This window comes from Necator americanus, chromosome II (genome assembly GCF_031761385.1).
Source record: "Necator americanus strain Aroian chromosome II, whole genome shotgun sequence".
Classification (NCBI taxonomy): Eukaryota; Metazoa; Nematoda; class Chromadorea; order Rhabditida; family Ancylostomatidae; genus Necator; species Necator americanus.
Genome location: NC_087372.1, coordinates 33,777,019 through 33,799,876, shown reverse-complemented (window position 1 = coordinate 33,799,876; position 22,858 = coordinate 33,777,019). Strand labels below are relative to the sequence as shown.

At 38.5% G+C, this 22,858-nt stretch overlaps 1 protein-coding gene across 3 annotated transcripts; it reads left to right on the top strand.

Annotated features, from left to right (window-relative positions):
• Nucleotides 1–1,381: 1,381 nt before the first annotated feature.
• On the top strand, nucleotides 1,382–16,462 carry RB195_020332 (uncharacterized protein; the record flags this gene model as incomplete). Of its 3 annotated transcripts, none has more annotated exons than XM_064188580.1 (24): nucleotides 1,382–1,460; nucleotides 2,331–2,346; nucleotides 2,454–2,469; nucleotides 2,528–2,547; nucleotides 2,802–2,805; nucleotides 2,933–3,156; nucleotides 4,223–4,477; nucleotides 6,504–6,782; nucleotides 6,841–7,134; nucleotides 8,215–8,430; nucleotides 8,514–8,595; nucleotides 8,664–8,810; nucleotides 8,895–8,977; nucleotides 9,077–9,267; nucleotides 9,968–10,114; nucleotides 10,883–10,983; nucleotides 11,069–11,128; nucleotides 11,517–11,666; nucleotides 12,548–12,666; nucleotides 12,730–12,924; nucleotides 13,019–13,131; nucleotides 14,558–14,757; nucleotides 14,858–14,935; nucleotides 16,226–16,462. In XM_064188580.1, the coding sequence occupies 24 exons, from the start codon at nucleotides 1,382–1,384 to the stop codon at nucleotides 16,460–16,462; spliced, it is 3,306 nt and encodes a 1,101-aa protein (XP_064044460.1). The 3 variants fall into 3 exon arrangements, with proteins under 3 accessions (XP_064044460.1, XP_064044461.1, XP_064044462.1); XM_064188581.1 differs by having other exon boundaries at nucleotides 9,077–9,318; XM_064188579.1 differs by lacking the exons at nucleotides 1,382–1,460; nucleotides 2,331–2,346; nucleotides 2,454–2,469; nucleotides 2,528–2,547; nucleotides 2,802–2,805 and having other exon boundaries at nucleotides 2,936–3,156; nucleotides 9,077–9,318.
• Nucleotides 16,463–22,858: the final 6,396 nt, after the last annotated feature.

The window sequence follows — 22,858 nt, the reverse complement described above, 5'->3', positions numbered from 1 at the left end:
CGACTGCGCCTCATCCGCCCACACTAAATCAAAAATTCCCAGAAGTGAATGTAGGTGGGTGTACGGTTTTGGTGAGTTAGAGCCCTATAGCTGTATTTTTGCTTGGAACTAGTGATTAATTTCACAGCAATGTACTACTGAATAAATTGTGCAATTCAATAAACTGTTAAAAAAATAATGCATTAAGTCTCCGAAGTTCTAGGAGCTCCTAAGAGGATTCTAGAGTTTTGCGGTGTCGTCTCTTGGCTGCCAACGGTGGCTGTTCGCTAGAGCGATTTTCAGTGAAGCGTTTAAATTTCATCTACAAAAAAAAGGTACCAAAGAAAACCTTCAGTCACTTGTGAAAAAAAATTCCTAAGGGATTTCTTTATAAAGTTAGGCTGTGATTATTTGTTTGACTGACACAGATATTTCGTAAATATTCGTGATGTAATGTAAATAAATAGAGTAAATATAAATAAATAAATAAATATATATATATATATATAAATATGTAGGTTTCTTTAACCCATTCCGACAGCGAGCGCGCTTTTTGCATATCTTCTAGCACGACAATAGAAACGTTATTCCTTGTTCATGCTGTGTGGATTATTAAGTTAATAAAAAAATGTAAGAAGTAATAATTTTAAAAAATATATGAAATGTGAATACAAAAGTAAACTGTCAATATACGATGAAATAAAAAGTCTACATATATGTGTTCTCAATGTGGAAGAGGTGTAGAAACACTTTAACCTATTGACGACAGTGATTTTTTTTCCTTTTTCTTTCTTCTTTCTCTTTTTTCTGTCTGGCGCTAATCGACTTTTACGAGCGATATTTGAACAACGATTTGATAATAATAAATAATAAACATATAAGGTAGAAGAGGACTTTTTAGAAAAATAGGAAATCATGAAAAGTGCGCGGCTCACCGCTGTCCAACGCGATCACCGGTGAACCGCAGTGTCGTCAAAGAATTTTAAAAAAATCCGGTAAAGGGTCCTTCAAAGACGCAGATCAACATCAACTCCAACTAACGGTTTGTTCCCATCATTTTCAGTGAACTTGTGGCTGAATTAATCGTTACCCCTATCCTGGATACCTCGTTTTCGTTGCCGCCAATATCCATACTTCCATAGGAATGGCAAGATATTCATAAATCAGTGTGATGTTCTCATCGTTACCCGGCACATATGGCAATAATTACGGAAAAAAAAGTCAATGAATGCGGAAATGGGATTCGTTTCAGTATTCGCATAAAATTTTCAGCTTATCTCAATGATGTAGTGGGTGGAACAATAACATTCACACAGTCATAGTCTTATCAGTAATACATTAGCTGCTATCAATGAATTCGCCATACTAATCTTTATATCAAATCGCTTGGTCAGCTTAGTAGATGCTTCCACTTCGCCCAATTTCCGATCGCATTTTACTCGAATCGTTCATTTCTTCTCTAACAAAGCATGAAAATATATGTATGTATGTATGTAATTATGTAATATTAATAATTTAAGAGTAATAATAACAAATTTAATAGCGCAATTGGATAAAATAATTGTGATCCGTAAAGTTTGCGTGTTAACTGTGAATAAAATATATGCCATAAGTAAATATATGCCCTTGGTCTCATAGTCCTTGGTGAGCTGATCCTTTTTCACCATTAAGTAACGAAAAATTTTGAAAAATCCTGATATTTTAAAGGCTAATTGCATCTGAACTAGAGAAAAAATTAACAAAATTAATTAACTTGTTAAACAAAATCAATTATAGTTAGATAAAATAAACATAATATGTAAAATGTGCATGAAAAATGTGTTAAATGTAAATAAAATATATGTCATATGTAAACATATGTGGTTGGTCCCATACTGTATGCTGAGCTGATCGTTTTTCACAATAGGTAAGTAAAAAAGTTTCAAAAAATCTAATTATTTTGAACGCCAACTGCATCTGATTTAGAACAAAGTTAACAAAATTAATTAACTAAATTCTATTTTAGTTATTAGTTTATTAATTAAACAAAATCAATTATAATGGGATAAAATCAATGGAATATGTAAAATGTGCATGAAAAATGTGTAAAATATAAATAAAATAAATATCATATGTAAATATATATGGTTGGTCCCATTTTCTTTGCTGAATTGATCGTTTTTCACGACTAAGTAAGTAAAAATTTTGAAAAATCCCAATATTTCAAACGCTAACTGCATTTGAATTAGAACACATCACATTTGTAACTTCAGAACTGTAGAGAAATTTTCCAAGTGAGCTTGGATACTGTAGCAGTTCGTGCTGTTACCTTATTTTACTACAATTCTACTATGAATTTTATTATTTTTAAGTTGTACTTTCTAAACGGTAGATTTCTTGTCGATATCACGTCATTTTTTTGGAATGTCACAAAACCTCTGTGCTCAGTGAAAACGCTACGAAGAGATAAGAAATTAGAATAAGAACGAACGAAGAAATAAAACAATCCAGGTCGGTTCGAACCTTAGGAGCTATGAGCTTTTTGTGTGATAAACATTTCTGGTTTCAGAAGTTCAATCCAGAAAAGTAGTTGGTGACGACATCATATCTCGATTTTCCACTCCTTCCAGCTTTCCTCCTTCAAAGAAATTACTATTATCGTTCTTTAGAGTTTTATTTCTGATCAATTCTTGTCGGGAAAGACATTTAATAGTTTTTAATCCTCGTCTTTTTCCAACAGAATCGCTTTTTTTCAGGATTTAGGAAACTTATAGTATAGCAACTTATATTTTTTGGCTAGCATTCAAGAAACGATATCTGTAAATATCATTGGATGAATTTAGTACAGTAAGTTTTTATTGATTAAGATTATTAGATTTATTTAAGATTTATTTTATTTTTATTGAACTCTTATGGTATACGTGAGGGCATGGCACGTATGCCAAAAGCCAAATCGCTTGTTTTTTTTTTTCAGGAAATGTCACCATCTTTATTTTATTTGCTATTGATTTTGCTGTTATGCACGTTCAGTACTGTTTGTTGTTTGAATTATACGATTTTCTATAAACTATATTCTTCACCACCGTCGTCCGCTACTATTACCGTCACTTCACAACAACAAAGTGTTGTGAACCTTATAAGATACGATATTCAATATCCTGATGTACAGAGGCCAATTGTATTCGTGGATGGACAAATGTGAGTTGAAAATATTTCAAAAATTAGCATTTTCCAGAACTGTGGTTAATTAAAGTCGAGTCTTACAACATAGTCTTTTTTGGCGAAAACATTTTGTCTATTCTACGTTGGGACTTTCTTTTGTCCGACTAAGTTTCTATTTATTCTTTTCGACTACGTATTTATTTACTTTTGGATTTCACTTTTAAGCCAAATATAAATATGATATATAATAACGAGCTTATTCTTTCACGTATGTGTGAGTCAGTCACGAAATTCAAAAGGGAGGGTGCGACGGGTCCACCGGCGTCAGATTGGTGCGCCGGCTCCAATTACCTATAGAAGAGGTGCGACGGGTCCCGCGGCATCGAAATGGTAAAATAATGAGATACACAGGTCTAATTTCACACAAAAGGGCACTAATATTGATTTTCGTTGATCAGTGAAGTGGACCGAAGCGAACAGGCTTTAGCCGGACTTCAGACTTTCTGTGGTGTTCGCTTCAGTTTTACTATATTGCAGAAAATTGCTCATGTTCAATTACCTAACTCTGTCTAAGGTCCAGAAATAAATCCCAAAATTCTTGATTTTCTCCCTTATAGAAGATGAAAATCAAAATTTCGTCAAACAAAAAAATCTATTTCCTTTTCTCTCTTTCATTTCAATAAACGGATCGAGTTAATAAATTATGATCGAAATCAATGAATGAATAATTGTTGATATGAGGAGTCGTTGGGAACAAAAATTAGTTAAAAAGCTTTGAAACGATTTAATCCGAGAAAAACTATATTGCGGCAATATTTGGAGCATTAATACGGGTACATTATATCATGAAATACCACAATACACAGTTGATAGAGGAGGACAAGGGCAGGAGAGGGGTAATTTTGCGGAATTCCAAGAAAAAAAAACAAATTTTTTTTTCTGGATTTTTCCGTGATACTAAAACTGCCATTTTCACTGTACGTAGTTCTATCATAACGGATGTTTCTTACCGTACTTATTGATCACTATCTTTTGAGGAACATAGCAAATATTTTTTTTAAAGAAAATACTCCTAAAAAAAATTTTCTAGAGGAAATTTCAGGTGTGATACGGAATGCGTGTCCGATCTGTTTCGAGGAGATTCTTCTCTGCTTACATTCGCTAATGATAGCGATAACCTGATCAGATACTATCAGACTTATATGAATACCACATTGTTTTACTACCGTGATTGCTATCAGCCGATGGATCTCGTAAAATGTCGATATAGAAGAGGATCCAACTATGAGCTTTGCGTTTGTAATGACTACGTGAAAACGTGCACATATGATGCACTTCTCAGTTGGAATGAAATATGGTAAGTGAATTTTTTCTTCCCTCTCCCCCCTTTATACAGTAGGATCTGTCATGCGACGACTGGTTATCTAACACTGCTAAATGGCAAAAAAGTATCATTGCATTTGGATTGGCAACGAATCTAGAAAATTGTTCCTTGCATCTTATCTCACCATTACTTAAACTGCTTCACAATTGATAAGTGCAAAAAATAATATTAGATTGATAAGGAAGTCATGTCAGTTTTGAAATTTTTCTTCTTTATTTTTTTGAAAATCAACATAAAATAGAAATCAATTAACAATATAATCGCCATTGTTAACCACTACAGTGCTTCATCAAATGGACAGACCAGCGATTCTATCACTTTTTCCAGAACTGAGGAGGCCGGAAGTCGAGGAAGACGGCCACTGTTCGAATAAAAGTCATGGAACTTTTTGAATGTTTTGTTAGCAAAGAAAGCCTTGAAGGGAATCAGTGATAATTAGAGAGCGCTACATTCAAGGAGGATATGAGGGATGGGAATGTGCATCCCAGCCTAGCTCTTCGATTTCTTGATGGGTCTCTTTAGCTATGTGAGGTCTCACGTTATCACAAGGGACTGCAACAAAAGCTCGTTTCGGCCGCTTTTTCCGAACAGTTTCTGCTGAGTTTCTAAGGCTGAGTGGAGTGACCGTGTGTCCTTGCATGAGCAGCTCGTAGTACAGCACTGCCCTCGAATTCCAGGAGGAGCAGAGGAGGGCCTTCTTAGGGTGCATGTCCGATTTGGGTTGCATGGGCGGGTCTTCTCACCTAAGGGGTTACACAACACGATGCGGACTGGAATCGTAGGGTACCCAACTCACATCTCCAGTAATCACGTCTTCCAGAGCCCTCCTATAGATTCAGGTGCAGGAGAGACTGGCAAATGGACAGCAATGTGCGCCACGTGAAAGTGTGTGGGACCCATCGACTCGGGACTTTTTTGTAGTTGAGGGCCTGAAGGCGACTGAGAACTGTTGCTTGGCTACACCCTAGTCTCTCAAGACTGCTAGTGCTAATCTCTGGATCTTCTTTGACAGCGTCGAGAAAGGTGGAGTCCTCTATAATATGGGGCGCTCCAATCAGGGCTTGTCTTCAAAGATCGCGTCTCCTCTTGCAAAGCGAGCGAACCAGCGTATGACAGTTCTGATGGTAACGGTGCCTTTCCACAATGCGCTACTGATGTTGCGGACTGCTGCCATTGCTCCACTGCGGCGGCGACGTTCGTAGAAGATGATGTCTCGAAGCTGCTCTTGTGAAACTAACATCGTGTTCCAGGTCAAAAGCAGCACAGCACAAATCTGACGTGGTAAGGGTTCCCCAGACAAAACCTAGAGATGGAGTTATAGATTGCGGGATCCAAGGTGGTTCTTCTGTTTTCTTCCAAATCGTCGTGAAAAAAAAACTGTATGGGAACCGCTTCCATTCTTACGACATGCGTTAGAACGCTTCTCTATGTTCACGATTCGGTCCCCTCGGCGGCCTATCCATTAGTTTTACTTAAATAGCCTGGTGGAGAGGTTTCAACATTGTTCGACCGTTAACTCGTAAATGCGGCACGTGCACAAGGTTACGATACAAATGAAATCGTCGTAAAAACGGCTTCTTCAACGCCGTTTGGCGACGGTTAGGGAGGGATGAGCGGAATCACTCAAGATCCCGCAATCTACAAGCCCAACTCCAGCTATCCTCGGCGAACCCATTCCGCGTCAGATTCTAGATGTGCTGTGTTTAAGGAATACACATACCCAGCTATGTGTATCTTACCTGGAGAAGTTTCGAGAATGTTCTACAACTATCACACGATATATCGGAGGTATCGATCAAAAATTGAAAGTTCTGGTATACTAAAAAAAAGCCCCTGAGAAGACTTTCTTATCAACCTGATTTGATAATAAAAAGAAGAGAATCTCCTCATCGAAGTATTTTAAGCAGCGCTTATGCATTTCTATCATTTTTTTTTGTTGAAAATCATTTTTCCTTCTATGTATGAATGTTACGTTTAAAAATCGAAATTATATTTTAAGGTGTGCTAACAATACATTTCTCACATCGACTACAAAAGAAGCGATTACTGTCGCAAGTGGATCAACTCATCATCCAACAATAACGTCGAGATCGAACGACGGAGAAAATATTCTGCTGTACTCAATATTTTATAGTAAAACAAGAGAAATGTGGTCCGAGATCGCTATGGGAGTAAACATTTCCATCACATATCATAATGAAGAAAATGTGACGGCAAAATTTTATGTGCTCAAATATGATGAGATGGATGAGTTCGATTTTCTCGTGAATAGTAAAATGTGAGTGTTAGTGTTATTCGTGATGAATCTACTGCTGCAATATCTCAGCTGATTCCAGATGTCGGAACCAATGTACAGAACAAATGCCCCCAGCTAAAGATCCTGTCCCATTTACGATTATGCTAGGTGTCTCTGCATATAATAAAAATGTTTCTAATGGTATCGATTACGAAAACAATATTGACATGCTCCGATGGTTCACCGATGATATAATGTTTCGCTATCGCGGTTGTGGACAGAAGATGAGGAGCGATATTCAATGTAGATCACGGTCAAATCTTCCTGTTTGTCTTTGCAACGGGAATCGAGAGGACTGCAGTGCCAACGCCGGCATGGCCATAGCACCACAGTGGTTCGTTTCGTATCAAGTTTACTTCTTGATATTTTTTCGTACAATTAGAAGATACGTATCATTGCGTAGAGCTAGAAACGACAACGTAGAATATTTTATTCATCCCTAGAATATTAAGAAAATCAGAGCCTTTAGGACAGGCTAACTAGAAACCTTTTGAAAATTTGATGATGTTCATAAAATTCGATCCTATTGTTAATTTGACGGGTTTTTTTTTTCAAAGCAAGAGTCCATGGGCATCATCCCCCGAATCTGGTGCCTATGTGGTGATTTCTTGTGGAGGCACAAGACTGGCGCGCTCCAATCGAACCCGTTGTAGAAAATAGCGCGCCGGAACGCTCGAAGTCGTATCTTCCGGGCCGTTTTTTTTTACTGCAATTAGGAAGAAATGGATGGAATCGCCGTCCTCCCCATAACCTACGACCCCGTATAGGCACCTGAAACCCGCACCACCCCAGATTCGTGGAGCGATGCCTTTAAGGAAGCATAGCAGGAAATCGACTATGTTGGAGTATCTCCACAAAAAGACAGCTAGAGGTGTAGATCGGGAGTGTGAACGTGATCAGGACCACGTCCTCCTAGTAGTCCTGAAAAGCGATGCAGGAAACTGCCTTATCGACCGAATTTCCCTTTATCAGCGGCCCGCTTGTCGCCCTTCACGCGACGTGTTGTTAGGTGCATAGTAGGAAAATTCGAAGAGACAAGGCTGTTTCCCACGCCACTTTTCAGGCCAACCAGGGGGAATCGGATGTGATCGCACCCATATTCATGACCTACATCCTCGGCTTTATCTTTTCCTGACGAGATCGCAACATCGTCAATTTCGCGGTATGTTGTCCTTAACGGCCTTTTTGCCTACGTGCCTCAACGTTATCAGTATAAGAGATTTTCTACGAGTGAGCAGCGTTCTTACAAAAGCCAATTAACAGATGATATCATAATTTCGTTCTCTTAAAAGGATAATGTGTGACATTTTCCGTTTTTGTTTTCGTTTGTTTAAATCCAATAAAATTAGTAATATTGGGTTACTTTTTTACCGAGCTAAAGAGTTTTTTTTAAATAATTCTAGTAGTATTTCAGTAACGATGATTCTGGATCTACTATTCGGACGTCCTCAGCGACAATGCCGACAAATTCGTCTTCTCCCACAGCTACAACAACACCATACGAAACTTCTCCAACCACGACCACATACTGGATAACTTCCACAGCGCCAAACACTACCACCTCAGAAGAGCCCACCTCAACTGGGACAACTTCAATAAGTCCCTCAACGTCTTTTTCCACACAGACCAGGTTAGGTCGCAATTCCGTAAGTGCGTAGAACCGCCTTCTTCTCGGATTGTTAGTCATTTTACTAAAAATCGAGGAGTTTTCAGCACTACTTCTGCTCCCGCATCAAACACAACTTCAGCAACGATGACAACTTCTGGCACTAAATCACTTAAGGAGCTCAGTGAGGTGTGAGATCGTGTACCGAACACTTGAAGAGAGAAATTTATTTGTATGAAAAAAAATTAGTTATTCAGGGAGGAGTAGATCTACGTAATGTATCCAAGGTGTTGAACGAAACACTACAGTATGCTGAAGAACGAACTGGATTGACAGCAGATCAAATTCAGGATATTACAACGATTTTACAGAAAAGCGCAAATCTAAGTGGAATTCAAGCTGAGGTAAGTTTTCTAACGCGGGAAAGAATTCTTTCTGGATCAATCTCTATTGATTTCCAAGAAATTTGATAGCGTTCGTATTGACAGGACTCTCAGAAGGTACTACTTAACATGGATTGTATTCTCTCTGCGGATGCGTCACAGATTAACGCCAGCAACAGTAGCGAAACGTAAAGATTTAATTTTTTAAATTATGTAAAAGTTCCACTGCCATGAAAAGAGGAAATCATCATGGAAATTTTCAAGAAGATTTTTCTTTTCTTTTTCAGTTTACTGTCAATGCTGCCAACGCTTGTGATTAACACTAATGCTAGTGGTTTTGATTTTTTAAATGGAGAAAATCTTGGCTTCACATCACAAATGTTGGACTGCTCCTCCATCGTCGACACTAATGGTCTTATCGATTTGGGGAAAACATTTGAAATCATTAACGGATCAACGAATAGTGGAGAAGATCCTCGTAATTCTATATTTATAGCTGTTGATGATATATGTAGGGATAAACAACATGGTAAGTCAGATCTTTTTTTGTGAGCAGTAAAGGTCCCGAGTAGATCAGAAGTGTGGAGTAAAAATCCGATCAGATTTAAGTATCCCAAAAAAGTGAATACTACGTACGTTTGAAAATCAATACTACAAATAAACTAAAAATTACAAAAAAATGAAAAAGGAACGTTTCCCTCCTGAGTCTTCAGTTCTTTTCGTCCTGAATCTTCAGAACTGGAAAATGCTAATCCTGGAAGAGCAAAGTATACCTATTTCTAAGAATAAGTTTGTAATTCCAAATGACACATCTGGTGCAGGTTTGGGGACGATTCGGTGATTTTCAGAAGAGAAAATCTCAAAAAATGATCGTTTGTCTATTGATTTTTGGCCGCTACTGTATGTATAATAAGTAGTACTATTCTGTAAGAAAATCACAACGATTGTTTTCAATATACTTAAATCTCTAATTTTGAAAATATACCAATTCAAGCGGGCAAATATACGCTTCGAAATTCAAAATTTAATAAAAAGCTATCAATGATTCTTCATTTCAAAAATATCCAAGATAAGAACATTCTATGCATCACCCAATTATTCGGAAAAAAAAAGTTCCGGAAAAATTTCATCATCGCAAATAACTTATAAATGATAGGTTCATTAAGCAAAAAATTTAGCATCTCATATGTACATGACAATCTACCGTAATCGCAAACTCTTCGTGGGCCCAAAGCAGTACAACAGCTACAAAGCGAAATCCACACTTGCGCAAAGAAGTTTGCGAGTAATAAACGACATCCAGTTCCAAGAAGATTCGCCTCAAAGTGAGTACATTCCAGTATCTCTATGCTATGGATTTTTTCTGTTTAAATGCAGCATATCATAAGACCTGACCATGTTGGGACCTCCGCCGAATGTGGGACAAATAGGTAGCGATAGAAGTGTAGATCACGACTATGAGTATGATCACGCTCACTTTCGCCTAGCCAGGCCAGAAAAATCCGTTGGAAACAGCCTTGGTTGATGTTCGTAACGTGTTGCATTGTAGGCGGAAACGACAACAATGCAACAAGTTACACTGTTATCGTTCCCGCCTACAATACAACTTGTAACGCGATAGAATGTAGGCAATTCCACTGTAGCCCAACGTCCACAATTCAACTAAGTTAACCCAAATAAGTAGTAGCAGAAGCTTCTCAACCCGAACATCGAGGACGCGTTGCGAACTGCCTTCGTTCTATCACCTGTAATAAGTAGCATCGTTGTGGACGCTGGTGCAACTAAGGCTGTTGTCTGGATTGCTAGAGGGAATTCAATGCCATCACGGTCATATTTGTGAATTACACCTTCTTAACCTAACTATTCGTGGAGAGATCCCAACATTGTCGATTTTGTGCTGCGCTACTTCTAACCTTTCACGTTTTCTCGGTTATTTCTACAAATGCCGATAGTATTCTGGCGCAGTTTAACCGTATTACGTATTATTAGCAACAAATCAACATTGCACCTGTAATGATAGTCAAAATGCAAGGCTGGTAGCCACTGATAGCACATACGGTTGATTTTGCATGGTTAATTTTAAAAATTTTCAGATCCTGAAGAATTACAATCTCTACCTCCACTTTGCTCGAGGCAAATCGCGTTACCGAACGATTCACCTGTGATGAGCGGAACAGTTCTCAACAACGAAGAGGTATATGGATCAGAAATTCGTTGAATTTTGAAATTTACATAAATTTTAAGTTAAACGCTTAGTACTAACCAGGGAAAACGTTCAGAAGATCACCGAACTTTTCTCGCAACGGACAATGGCTGTGCTAAAGTTCAACATAACAAATGTAAGTGAAAATCTCTCATTTAGTTTAATTTTGCACTAAAACCATTTGGCCATTATGCACCATTGAGCGCTGCAATTATGATCCATCGTAAATTTTTTAAGAGAATTCTCTGAAAGAGTGTTCTGGAACTTTCTTCCTCGCTTACCGAGTTAGAGTTCGATAGGAATGACCCACTAAATGAAAATGGGATTTTTTTTCTAATTGGTGGATTAGAAGAGTTCAAGAAAAATTTATTTTCTAGAAAGTTTTTGTTTCTCTATATAGAAATTCATAACTTCTATGTAGATTTCTACAGATTTACAAAAAAAAAAATGAAGCAGACAAAGATGTCTTCTCTGAATTCAAATTCAATTAGGAAAAAATACGACAGAAAAATGTTTTTCTTAAGGTTTTACGACCATTGCATGGTCATTTTCGTGTGACCTGGTGGGACACGGACATTCAGGAATGGTCAACCGATAATCAGTGTGAGACAAGCATCGACGAAGACACGATTGTGGCTCGTTGCGATCATTTAACGGATTTTACGCTAATAGTAGTAGGTCACGTATTTATTACAAACACATGATGAAGAAAAAATTAAAATTATATAATATTAATGCCTACGCATCTATCGCGGAATAATCGAAACCAAGAGGGAGATAAGATAATAAAGACATTCAACATTGACGGCAACTTCCCCAGATGATAACGGCACGTAATTAAAAATATATAATAACAATAATAATACTATAATATAATACGACTAACAAACTAATTTAATTTTCATTCGAACCGATAGAGTCCCCAATACGTCATTGCAGAATAGTCTTCTTCTTTCCCTTCACATTTTGATGAATTAAGGAGTAATCGCATCAGTAGGATGAGTTAAAAAAGAAATTTTCTGGCAAGAAAAAAAAGAAAAAAGGAAGAAAGAAAAAGGAAGGAAAGAAGTCAAGAAGGAAAAGAAAAAAGAAAAAAGCGATTTTAAGAAAATGCTGAATTAAAAAAAACAGTTGCAGTTTCTGAAAAATTTTCTAGATATTCTCTATGATCTTTAGCGAAATTCGTGGTGTTTTCAAAAAAAAAGAAAACAAAATTTTTGATAAGGAAGTTAAGCAAAATGAAACAACTATTCGATTTGGGCTACGCTGTAAACTCATTGTCGAATAATTTGTTAATTCCTACTAAATCCCTAAGCAAGCCTGGCTAAAGTCTACGCTGCCTTGCTCTTGCTGCAGCTTCTTCTACTTGTTAGAGCTGGGGACTTTTTTTGTTTGTTTTTTTTTTTGCGGGAAGGGAGGGTAGGCTTTGTAGACCCATGGATGTATCGATCGATAATTCAAAAAAAAAATCAAATTTCTTTTTACTTCTCTTTTCACTGCCAGAATGAATACACATCTTCTTCATTGAACGGTGTAAAGAATTACAAAATTATAGGATGCTTCGTTGAATGATCCGAATGTTTGTGACCGAGCACTTATCGATTTGGGATACGTTGTGAACTCCCTATCGATCATTTCATTGATCTTTCTATCGTTCGTCAATCTATGTGCCTAGTAAGATTTAGTACTTTACAAAAACAAATGTAGTAGTTCTCAAATCGATTTTATTGATTTCAGCACGTCAACCGCTGTAGGAAATCGAATTCTTCGCTATCTCAGAGGTTATGCACCTCCTCAAAAGGATTTCGTCAGTCTTTCGCATAAAATATCGCTTCTATTCTTCTATCTAATATTCACTTTTTTCACAAATCAAAATGTATCTGGAAAAGCGTGTGATGTCCTTGCTTCTATCGCATATATACTATTTATAAGGTAATATTCAAAGAGAAACAAATTTTTTTTCAGACAAATGATTTTTGTCGTTGAATATCACGCACCTCAAGCAAATTATTGATGTAATTTTCAGTTCTGAGTTGTTGACAATTTTTCAAGCACTACGCCTTACGACTGTATTCGGTGTGGTTGGACCATATTTAAAAGCGTTGATTTCACCATTATCCGCTCTTACTGTGAGCTTACGTACGTTTATACATACATTCAACTTATTCTTTTATTACTGTAGAAGAAGGATTTGCCGAGAAACCCGTTGAGCCTAACTCCGAAAATGCCACTTACTCTTCAAAATATTCTAACAGCACTATTATACATGTCATGGAGTTGATAAAAAAATTTGAAGAGCTAGAAAAAGTAAGAAAAAATTCATCAGTGGTGCATGGCGGAGGTTTGTGTGAATGAAAGTGAGCGCGCAAGATCAACACAGAACACCTTTAAGTGACGACAGAAATTTGTGGAATGGAGTTTAGGTCAAAATCCGAATATTTTTTTGGAGCTAAAATCAAATAATTAACTGGATAAACAACAATAGGTGCAGCACATTAGGGAACATGGCGTAAAATCTCCTTTTGGAAGGGGAAACTTTCTAATAAAAACCAAAACATAAAATCTGATGAAAATGTACCTCTGATTTGAAGCTATGCTCAAGTTTTTCACACTATCCATCTCCCTCCGTTTTTAAAAGTTTCGTTTCGTTTCGTTTTTTTGCCTTTTTTAAACGATTAACGGTACCATTACTAGGAGATTTGACCACATCGTGCTCAGTATTTTTACTTATCTAGATGACCGAAGTAGGGTAAAGGGGGCAGACTTTCGAAAGCGGCTGTCCCCTCTCAACACTCCCGAGAATGTTCATTCTACAAGAAGTCATTAATCCGCTGACAACAATACGACTCACAATTAAATTGTATGAATTTAATTATATCTGTTAATTATACCGTGCGGAAAGATGAGGACTCCCAAAAACAACGAAAAAGAAACACGTGAAAAAGTGGAAGCAAAAGTGGTTCCAGCCAAAACTTAACCCACGCGCGATCGAATCAATCGAGAAGTCAGAAGGAAACGGTCAGAAACGATCAAAAGAGTCCAATATCCATGAAAATTTTGAGAAATCCTCAACGTGATAAGTTCTAGGAGTTCGAGCTCTAGTCGAAAGAGCATGGAAGTTATGAAGAAATTATCAGCTCCTAGCACTTTATACTTTTTGGTGTCCTTCTAAGGTTGGTCATATTTGCTATCCATGCGAGAATGGTCTGCGCAAGATCTTTGGAAAGATTTTGACCGAAAATCGATGCAATCGGGAGTGTCCACCTTCAATACGCACTAAAAAAAGGAAACCTCCTTCTAATCATTAAATTTTACCCTATGAATCTACTTTAAAACCAGAGGGACACCTCATAACACTTCAAATTCGATAAGCGACTAGAAGAACGTACTGCAGAAATTATTATGAAATTATTATTATTATTATTGTTATTATTATTATATTATGAAGATCCAGTCTCTAACGAGTTTAGGTTTTTCCCATCCCTCTGGCAAACTCCTGTTTAAAATCTTTTTCTAGAGATCTTTCCTTCATTTTTTTAAAATTCAAAATATGGTATTATTGCAGTGGTCCCGTTCATAACATCCGTACTATTGCTAACTTTGACGAATTTTTTTCATCGTGGAGATTGTTTTTGTTGGGTACGACCTGATTATATTGTCTACGCTGTGATTGTACCAGTATCGTTCACGATAGCGAACGCTTTTTTTTGCACCGTTGTGGTATGCAGACGTTTTTTCGGCCGTAGAAGAATGTTAAGCAAGGCGGTGAGTAGAATGTATTCCTTCAAGCTTAATTCTGTTCCTAGCGTTTATTTTCCCAATGGATACCGTTTCTTCGACTTTAATTCCCGTTACAATATTTCAGGTGAGATACCGAGATAATCGTATTATATCTAAAATTGTAGCTGTTCTTCTAATGCAGGTGCCTTTAGGAACACCTTGGGTGAGTTTCTGGACATTTTTAAAGAATAGTGCCAATGCCAGATAGCTAAAAAAAATGGGTTGACACAGGTACCATGGCGCCGTAGAGAGGGAAAATGGGGAAAGACAGGTCCCACGGCGTCGTAGATAGGTAAAATGAGGTGAGACGGGTCCTGCGGGATCGGATTGGTGCGCCAACGCCAGATAGCTATGAAGTGGGATGAGACATATTCATAGAATTAAAAAAAATAGTCAAATATATTATGTAACCTGCAGGAAATTTAAGGAACCAACCGAACTATTCATATGAAATTCTTTTCGCCGATATTAAATGTGTTAGATAGGATTAGTACTGCATAGCTATAGTCGGATCAAACTGATCGTAACGATTGGCATTAAGATGGGACCCTCATTAGCACCACTCATCTCATCACCGCAGCTCGAGTGAAGCTAGTTGCGGTCTCGTCTCGATCTCGACCGCTAGCTCCATGGAAGTGTTTCGAGCGTAGCCGCGTACGCAGCCGTGTACGCAGCCGCACCGAGCTTCCTGTCGTCTTAGCTCGACTATACCTCAAAAGATGTATGATTTATGTGCACTTCCTGAAATTAGAAGGAGTTAACTCAAAATGTAAGGTGGCTTCTTGGCTTTAAGGTCTGACAGAGCGCCTATATCCATCTCTTTAAAGAATCTAGAGTCATCACCCCACGAATTTGACGTGGTATGGATTTCGGAGGAGGTAGATTGCAGAAAGGGGGGGGGATCTCGCTCATCTCTCCCTGTGCGGTTCCTTACGACGTCCTTTACTGCAATGCGCCACCCTTGCGCCCCGCCCCCTCCCGCGATTCGTGAAATGAAATGAAGTGCCCATCGAGGCGTCTGAATCGATTGTCGACGAATCGCAGGCGGGGGCGGGGCCTAAGGGTGACGCGTTGCAATAGAGGACGTCGTAAGGAACCGCATTTCCAACCCGTTTGTTTACAGTGACACAGGGAGAGATGAGCGAGATTCCACCCGTTTTTGTAATCTAGTTCCTCGTATAGTCTTTGGCTCTTCGGAAATCCATACCACGTCAGATTCGCGGAGTGATGCCTTTAAATATCAGCACAAGGATGTTAATATAATAAAATAATAAATTATAACATCAAATCAAAATTCTTATATCCTTAGTTTGGACTAGGGTGATTAATTTTTTTCGGAAACCTTGACCCTGGTTCGAGATTCTCAATATGAACATCGTTCAGATTGCTTTTTTTTCAATTTTTTCGAATTTATTCACTTTTTCAAGTTCCTGAATAAGAAACTCTATTTCAGGTTCTCCAATTTTTTACGCTCTACTCACCAACTGCAACAATATGGCACTACATTTTTACGATTTTTATCGGATCTCAAGGCACATTTTTGGCGATACTGTTTTTCTACAAACGGCGACAATCGTTAGCATCGTATCGAAGATCGCATGCCAGTCGTTCTGGGAACACAAACACTAAGGAGGGATTTTCCTCCGTCGCCAAAACAACTGGAGACGAAGAACACAAACAGTCCTCATAGAATGTTATTCTGGATATGATTTCTTTGGATAACACTCAAAACGATCAGGGCAACGGTGCTACGGAAGTTTTAATGAAATTGATTGATTTTAGGAAATTGGAGAAACGTTAGTTGTAAATAAAGATCCATAACAGCCTCGGACTACATCTCCAACAACTTAATCCATCCTTTTAGTGTCGCGTGTTGAACTAATTCCGATTTTCGCAGAAATCAGTAGTAAAAACTAGATGCAACCAAAAATAAATAATATAAGTGAAGTAAACTACAATAAACAAAACAACGAGTGAGTATAAGTGTTGCATCCAACACCATGAGGTAAAACATCATCAGTGGTACTTACACTCGTTCCCCTATAAATAACGGTTCGGCGAAATAAAGTTTAAAAAAAAACTGACTTGCAATAGAAAAAAAAATCACCGGAAATAAAATAGGACCGCAGTAAACTCAAACCAAACTAGAGATCCAGATCAGTATCGATGCGATAGCAAAAGGTAGGAATAGAATAAGATCTGAAATAAAAATTTAATTAATTGAAAAATATAATTGTTCCAACAATATAATGCGCTTGATCAAAACGAGATAGAGCAACGAGGAAAAGAAACGTAGATTAACGGCCCGCTAACACAACTATTTGCACTGCAGGGCAAAAAAAATCAGAGAAAAATCAAACATCCTGATTTGAAAAATTTTTCTATGGCTCTGCGCTTCCTCGGATGTTGTATACGAGATTGAATGTCATAAAAGTATGGAGAAGTTGTTCAAACAGTTGCCTGGAATATGGATTTGCAGATTTCGGTGTCACCTAGGATGAGATGTCATGAAATTCGTTCAATTTCATCTTATTTCTACGTAATTTGGCGTGGATGCTTTTTTAACGCAGATTTTTAAAAATGCTAAATAGTTAACAAATATTTAATTTGGAAGTGGTGATGTAAAATGTAAAGCGGTAGCTTTATGGGCCAAGAAATACCGAATCCCTTCCAAATTACATTCCAATTTACTGGAAAACAAAGGAAAATATAGACAACAGCAGACAAAATCCATCAAAGCTTCCAAAATAAATCCTTGATCTTGATTCCAAAAAAAAATTCCGTTACAGGAACACTGAAGATGTAAATTTAAAAAAAGTAGTCCAATATTTGTAGCAATACTAGATGCAATCCATCGATGATGCTACTCCAGAAGTGATTAAAATGAATAAGTAGCCCAAGCAAATATTCGAAATACAAAATGGAAGGACATTTCTGATATTCGATAAGTATGGCTATTGATTAGCTCCTGAACAATGTCTCAGCTTTGTGCGAAAGATCTTGTGAACAGCTGTTCCGCAGCCACAGCACAGCACACAAATATACGTTAACGACTGAGTGAAGCAATGTTTCAAAACGTGAATAACAAGCGCAAGTGAGTACGGTGCTCACCGCTCTTCAAACTTCGCAATATTTCTTCCGCTTCGTGAGAATAACATGGTAAACAATCAATTTTATGATCACTCCTAGCACCAAATTCCTGGTCTCAAGAAATGTAAATATATATATATATATATATATATAGTGAGGACGACACGACATAAAGCACGGCGCACTTACGTAAGCGCTTACGTTCGAAGCGGCGCGGTGGAGAAGGCGGTTGGAATCGAGGTGGGACCATCGCGAACCGCAGCAAAATCCAAAACAATCTTAGCAGGGGCCCTCACTAGATCCTAAACGCTGCGCTCCACCGCTCCGCTTCGAGCGCAGCCGCTTACGCAACTGCACCGCGCTTCATGCCGTTTCGATTCCACTGCATATACTATATAAGGGGTGAGTGTAGTGCAGTCGGTTAGAGGTCCCGCTTACTGCACGATCGATCGAAGGTTCGAATCCGCCCTAGTGCTCAGCGAGTCTTTCATCCCTCCGGGGTCGATAAATTGGTACCAGAATTGTTCTGGGATTATAAAAAAACTGACTTGACACATCGGCTAGCCACCGCAGGTCATTTTATAGGCCAGTTACACGTTCGTAAACCTCAAACGATTCTGAATTGAAGTGAACGTGGGGGCGCATACCAAGCGGATTGATTAACGCCAGAAGCTTTATCATTTAACTTTATCCTTTATACTACATATACTGGTGTGCAAAAATTAGGGCGAGATAGGTAAGGTAACATAAGATTGTACTGAGAATCCGGTGGAAATGAATGGAAGTGCGGGAGCCAGTTGTCGAAAGCCTCCCATTCGTGCACAGAAAGTTGGACTTCGTGTGATGCCAGCGTGGCCATAGCTTCCTTCTCCAAAAGCTCCGTACGAGCTTTGTGACCAGCATGGGAACACTTGCAGGAGCATGCTTTGCCGACCGTGGTGATCACACACCCTATTAAGAACCATGTCTCGCCCTTTGTGACGTCCAGCAAACCATTAAAAATCGTTGTTCGCAGTGAATTCAAATTTTATAATTGTAATTAATTGTCTTCGAATAAAGTGTCATTTCTGTTCGTCTCATTGCATATATATATATATATATATATATATATATATATATATATATATATATATGTAGACTTTCTGTGGTGTTTGCTTCGCTCGCCTTCACTGATCAACGAAAATCAATATTAATGCCCTTTTCTGTGAAATCAAACTGGTGCATCTCCAACAATCTTTCTTCTTTTTTTATATTATAACTAAAAGCAAAAGATTCCATAGTATTCTTTCCAAACGCGTCATTTCTACATTTGGAGAACATTCGAACTTCAGCTTCAAACACTCCTTATCAATATATTACAGACAAAATTTAAAAGTATTACGTGAAATATGGGTTTTTCTCCTGTTTTCTATAAACAGTCATCAAAGAATGATGTTTTGGCATAAAATGACGTGAAAGACATCGCCCTATTGATAAAGCTAACGTTCCACGTCAGATCACATAAACATCTTGCTACTATTTAAGCAGCCGTTTGCTTGCGTGTTTCCACTTTCTGAGAACGGCATGAGGCGAACGAAGAAGGAAATAGGCACGCGGAGAAGTCATAAAGGTGAAAAGCAAAGCACCAGTGGCCACGGCTAGGAAACGGCTGCAACCATCTATCTTTTGCGTCATGCATACGAAGTTATTGCGCACGGCGCCGGGGCACCAATCCGACGCCGCGGGACCGTCGCACCCTTTATTATAGCTGTCTGGCGCCGGGGCACCAACTCGACGTCGGTGGACCCGTCGCGCCCTTTTTTTTGAATTTCGTGACTGACACACACACGTGACAGAATAAGCCGTTATTGTATATCATGATATATATATATATATCTGCGCCGTGCGCCGCGTGTACGAGAGACTGCTACCAGTGGTTGTCTTTGTACTGCTTCTACTCGCACGTGAACTGCCTAACTCTCAATAGGCTGTTCACGTACAACTCCCAGAAGTTATGGAACAGTAGCGAATGGATAGATCCTGAGCCAGCTCTTGCTGTAAATGAAGAAAGTTGACCAGAGCCGTGTTCCAGGATGACACGTGTCGGTGAAGATGTGGATAACAACGCGAGGCAGTAATACCAAACGGTACGATTATGTCAAGTAAGTCAGCCTGGTGACTAGTTCCGTAACTTCTTACGCGGCCAAATATCAGAGAGCTAGACACAGAATCTAAGGGCTCTCGGGGATAAGGCAAGAGAGTCTAAGATCAGAGAAGAGAATGGAATGGAAGAAAACCCGTGCGTCTCATTATAGATGTCGACCGAAATTACGTAACTCGTGACTATTAATACAGGAACAGCGTTTATATTCCGTACACCACGTCTGCATCTGTCTCTATTCATCTTCTTGAGTCGATATCATCAAAGCGTCTGAAATTATTTCCACACTAACTGGCAGAACATCTTGATGCCGATATCTTATCACTTCCCAGCAATTCTAAATTGTGTCCATTGTGTGGACGCAGCTGATGACAGCAGTGACATCACTATTCGTATCTCATACAGTCTTCAATACTGATTACAGACATTTGTCACAAAGAATTCCTAAGCAGTTCGCAATCGACTTTGCTTTTGTTTCTAGAACACATTACGGTGGAATAGTGACGGCACCTGGACAGCTAAGGATATCGGATGAGGAAAAAAACGACATTAACCAATTTTTGAATTGTTCCGAACGCTTAACCAAATTGTACGTGAACCGACGACATCTGTGAAATCTGTTCAAGTAGTTTAAGGAACTGAGTCATTCCGCTTCCTTTTACAAGTTCAAATTCATTCAAGAAACGCTATTTTTCAAGTGGATGTTGACACGCTGGTGTTAATACAGTAATCGTTTTGGTGCTACGAATAGATGACTTCCAAAAAATGAAAAGAGAATAATTTAGATCAATCGAAGACAGATATTTGAAATGTAACATTAGGAAAAAAAAACGGCTAGAAAAAAGGCAACAATCCCGAAAAAGTTCAGCCGGATAAGCGCGATGTGCCTTCGATTCGAAAACTGAAACAAAAGCGTGGGACAAATAGTAGGAAAAACGTACGTTGCGGCAGACGCGCTGCGCTCACTCGGTTGAACACGTTGGACAAAATTTATAAGCTTTAAAAATATAATAAAAATATAAAGGTATAAGTAGAAATAGAAATATAGAAATATAATTATAGAAAATTTTAAAAAAATATTTTTAAAATATAGTGTATAATATAAAATTTAAAAAAAGTAAAAATATGAATAATAAAATATTCTTGAGTTTTCTTCTTATTATTCTTGGCAGATTTATGATCATTGCATTGCTCATTTCACGACTTGGCTTAGTTGGCTAACAACTGATAACGTGGCTGATAACAAAATTCGAAAATATTTTATGAACAATGAGGTGCCGCTAGACAAATTTTCATTTCATTTTCATTTTTTCAAATTTTCATTTCATTTTCATTTTCATATTTTCAGATTTCAGATACTAAAGATATTCTTTCCATTATTTCTCTTTGTTCTTTACGCCATGAACTCTGTAGGTCAAGAGGTGACAGACTCTGAACTACGCCTGACTAATGAAGATGCTACGATGGACCATTGGTGTCACTTGCCTTTACCACATTCGTAGCGAGAATATTCGGCTCCAATAGCCGCGAAGATGCGTGAAACACTTCTCTGATGATAAGGAGATCAAGTGCTATGGAATGACATTTACACTCTCCGTAACATCGACAATAATCTGGCTGTACTCGAAAAGTGACTAAGGGGACGCCCGAGGCAAGTTGATACGTTCCTTACTTTCATGAAACTAGCTTCCACCCTGATCAAACGCACGAGAGGACGAATTGGTGTTACTTAAAGGCAGCATACCACGAATCTGACGTGGTGAGAAAATCCACTGAAAAAGCTAGAGATGAAGTGGTAGATTGCGTGGTCAAGATGGTTGCGCTTACCCTTCCATGGTCGTCCTAAAAACGGCTCGGGAATCGCTTTAGTTCCTACGAGGAACGTTGGAATGCTCCTCTATGTATACGTTCTGGTCCTCTCAGCAACCTATACATAGGTTTCACTTGAATAGGCGTTCGGGGAGAACTCATTGGCTTTCGACCGCTGTGCAGCTGGATGCGGCGCGTGTACAGGTGGAGCGTTGTAGGAGAGTGTTGCAACTAATATCGTCGCAAAAAACGGTTTCTTTCACGCCGTTTTTTTTCACTACGATTAGGGAGAGATGAGCGGAACCACCCCTGATTCCGTAATCTACGACCCCGTATAGAGTTTGCCCATCGGAAATCCATACCACGTCAGATTAGTGGGGTGATGTCTTTAACTAGTTATGCGGATCCCGCCACTAAACGGAACAAGCGTCGAAGGAAAAGAGGAAGCATAGTATGGTATAAGAGTGATGCCCACCCTCATTTTATGAGGAACCCTTCAAGCATCAAAAGGGAGAATAAACGATAGGCGCACTATTACCAGTAGCAACTAAAAAGACACAGAAAAAGGTTGTTGATTGAAAAGAATGCATAAATCATGAATATTTCCGGAGAATTTATTCGCTCATTTGCTGTTAAGGGGAACTAGAGAGGAAATGGTGCCTGCATATGCGCAAAATATAGACAGAGTTCCTACTATTTCGATATCCCGCTGAAAGGAATAGCATCGCTTCTCCTGATTTCAACCTCCTTGTTCCATAAAGCTATTCAGTTCGCGTAAAGTTCTCCGCTTTCTTTTACAAGAACTCGGAAAGAGAAAAATTTAGGAAGTATTTGCAACTGATAATGAAGTCCTTGCCACTTCTGCAAGTGCAAACACATGACAAATCCCTTTGATAAGGATTGTAGCGGAAAAAAGGAGCAAAAAACTCAGATACAGTAGAATTCCATAGAGGCAAAAACAGCGTTTATTTCATTGTACTAATGCAATGAGTCATAATGTTATATAGAACGGGAGCAACGACCGAATCCCTTATCTGAGGCATGAAA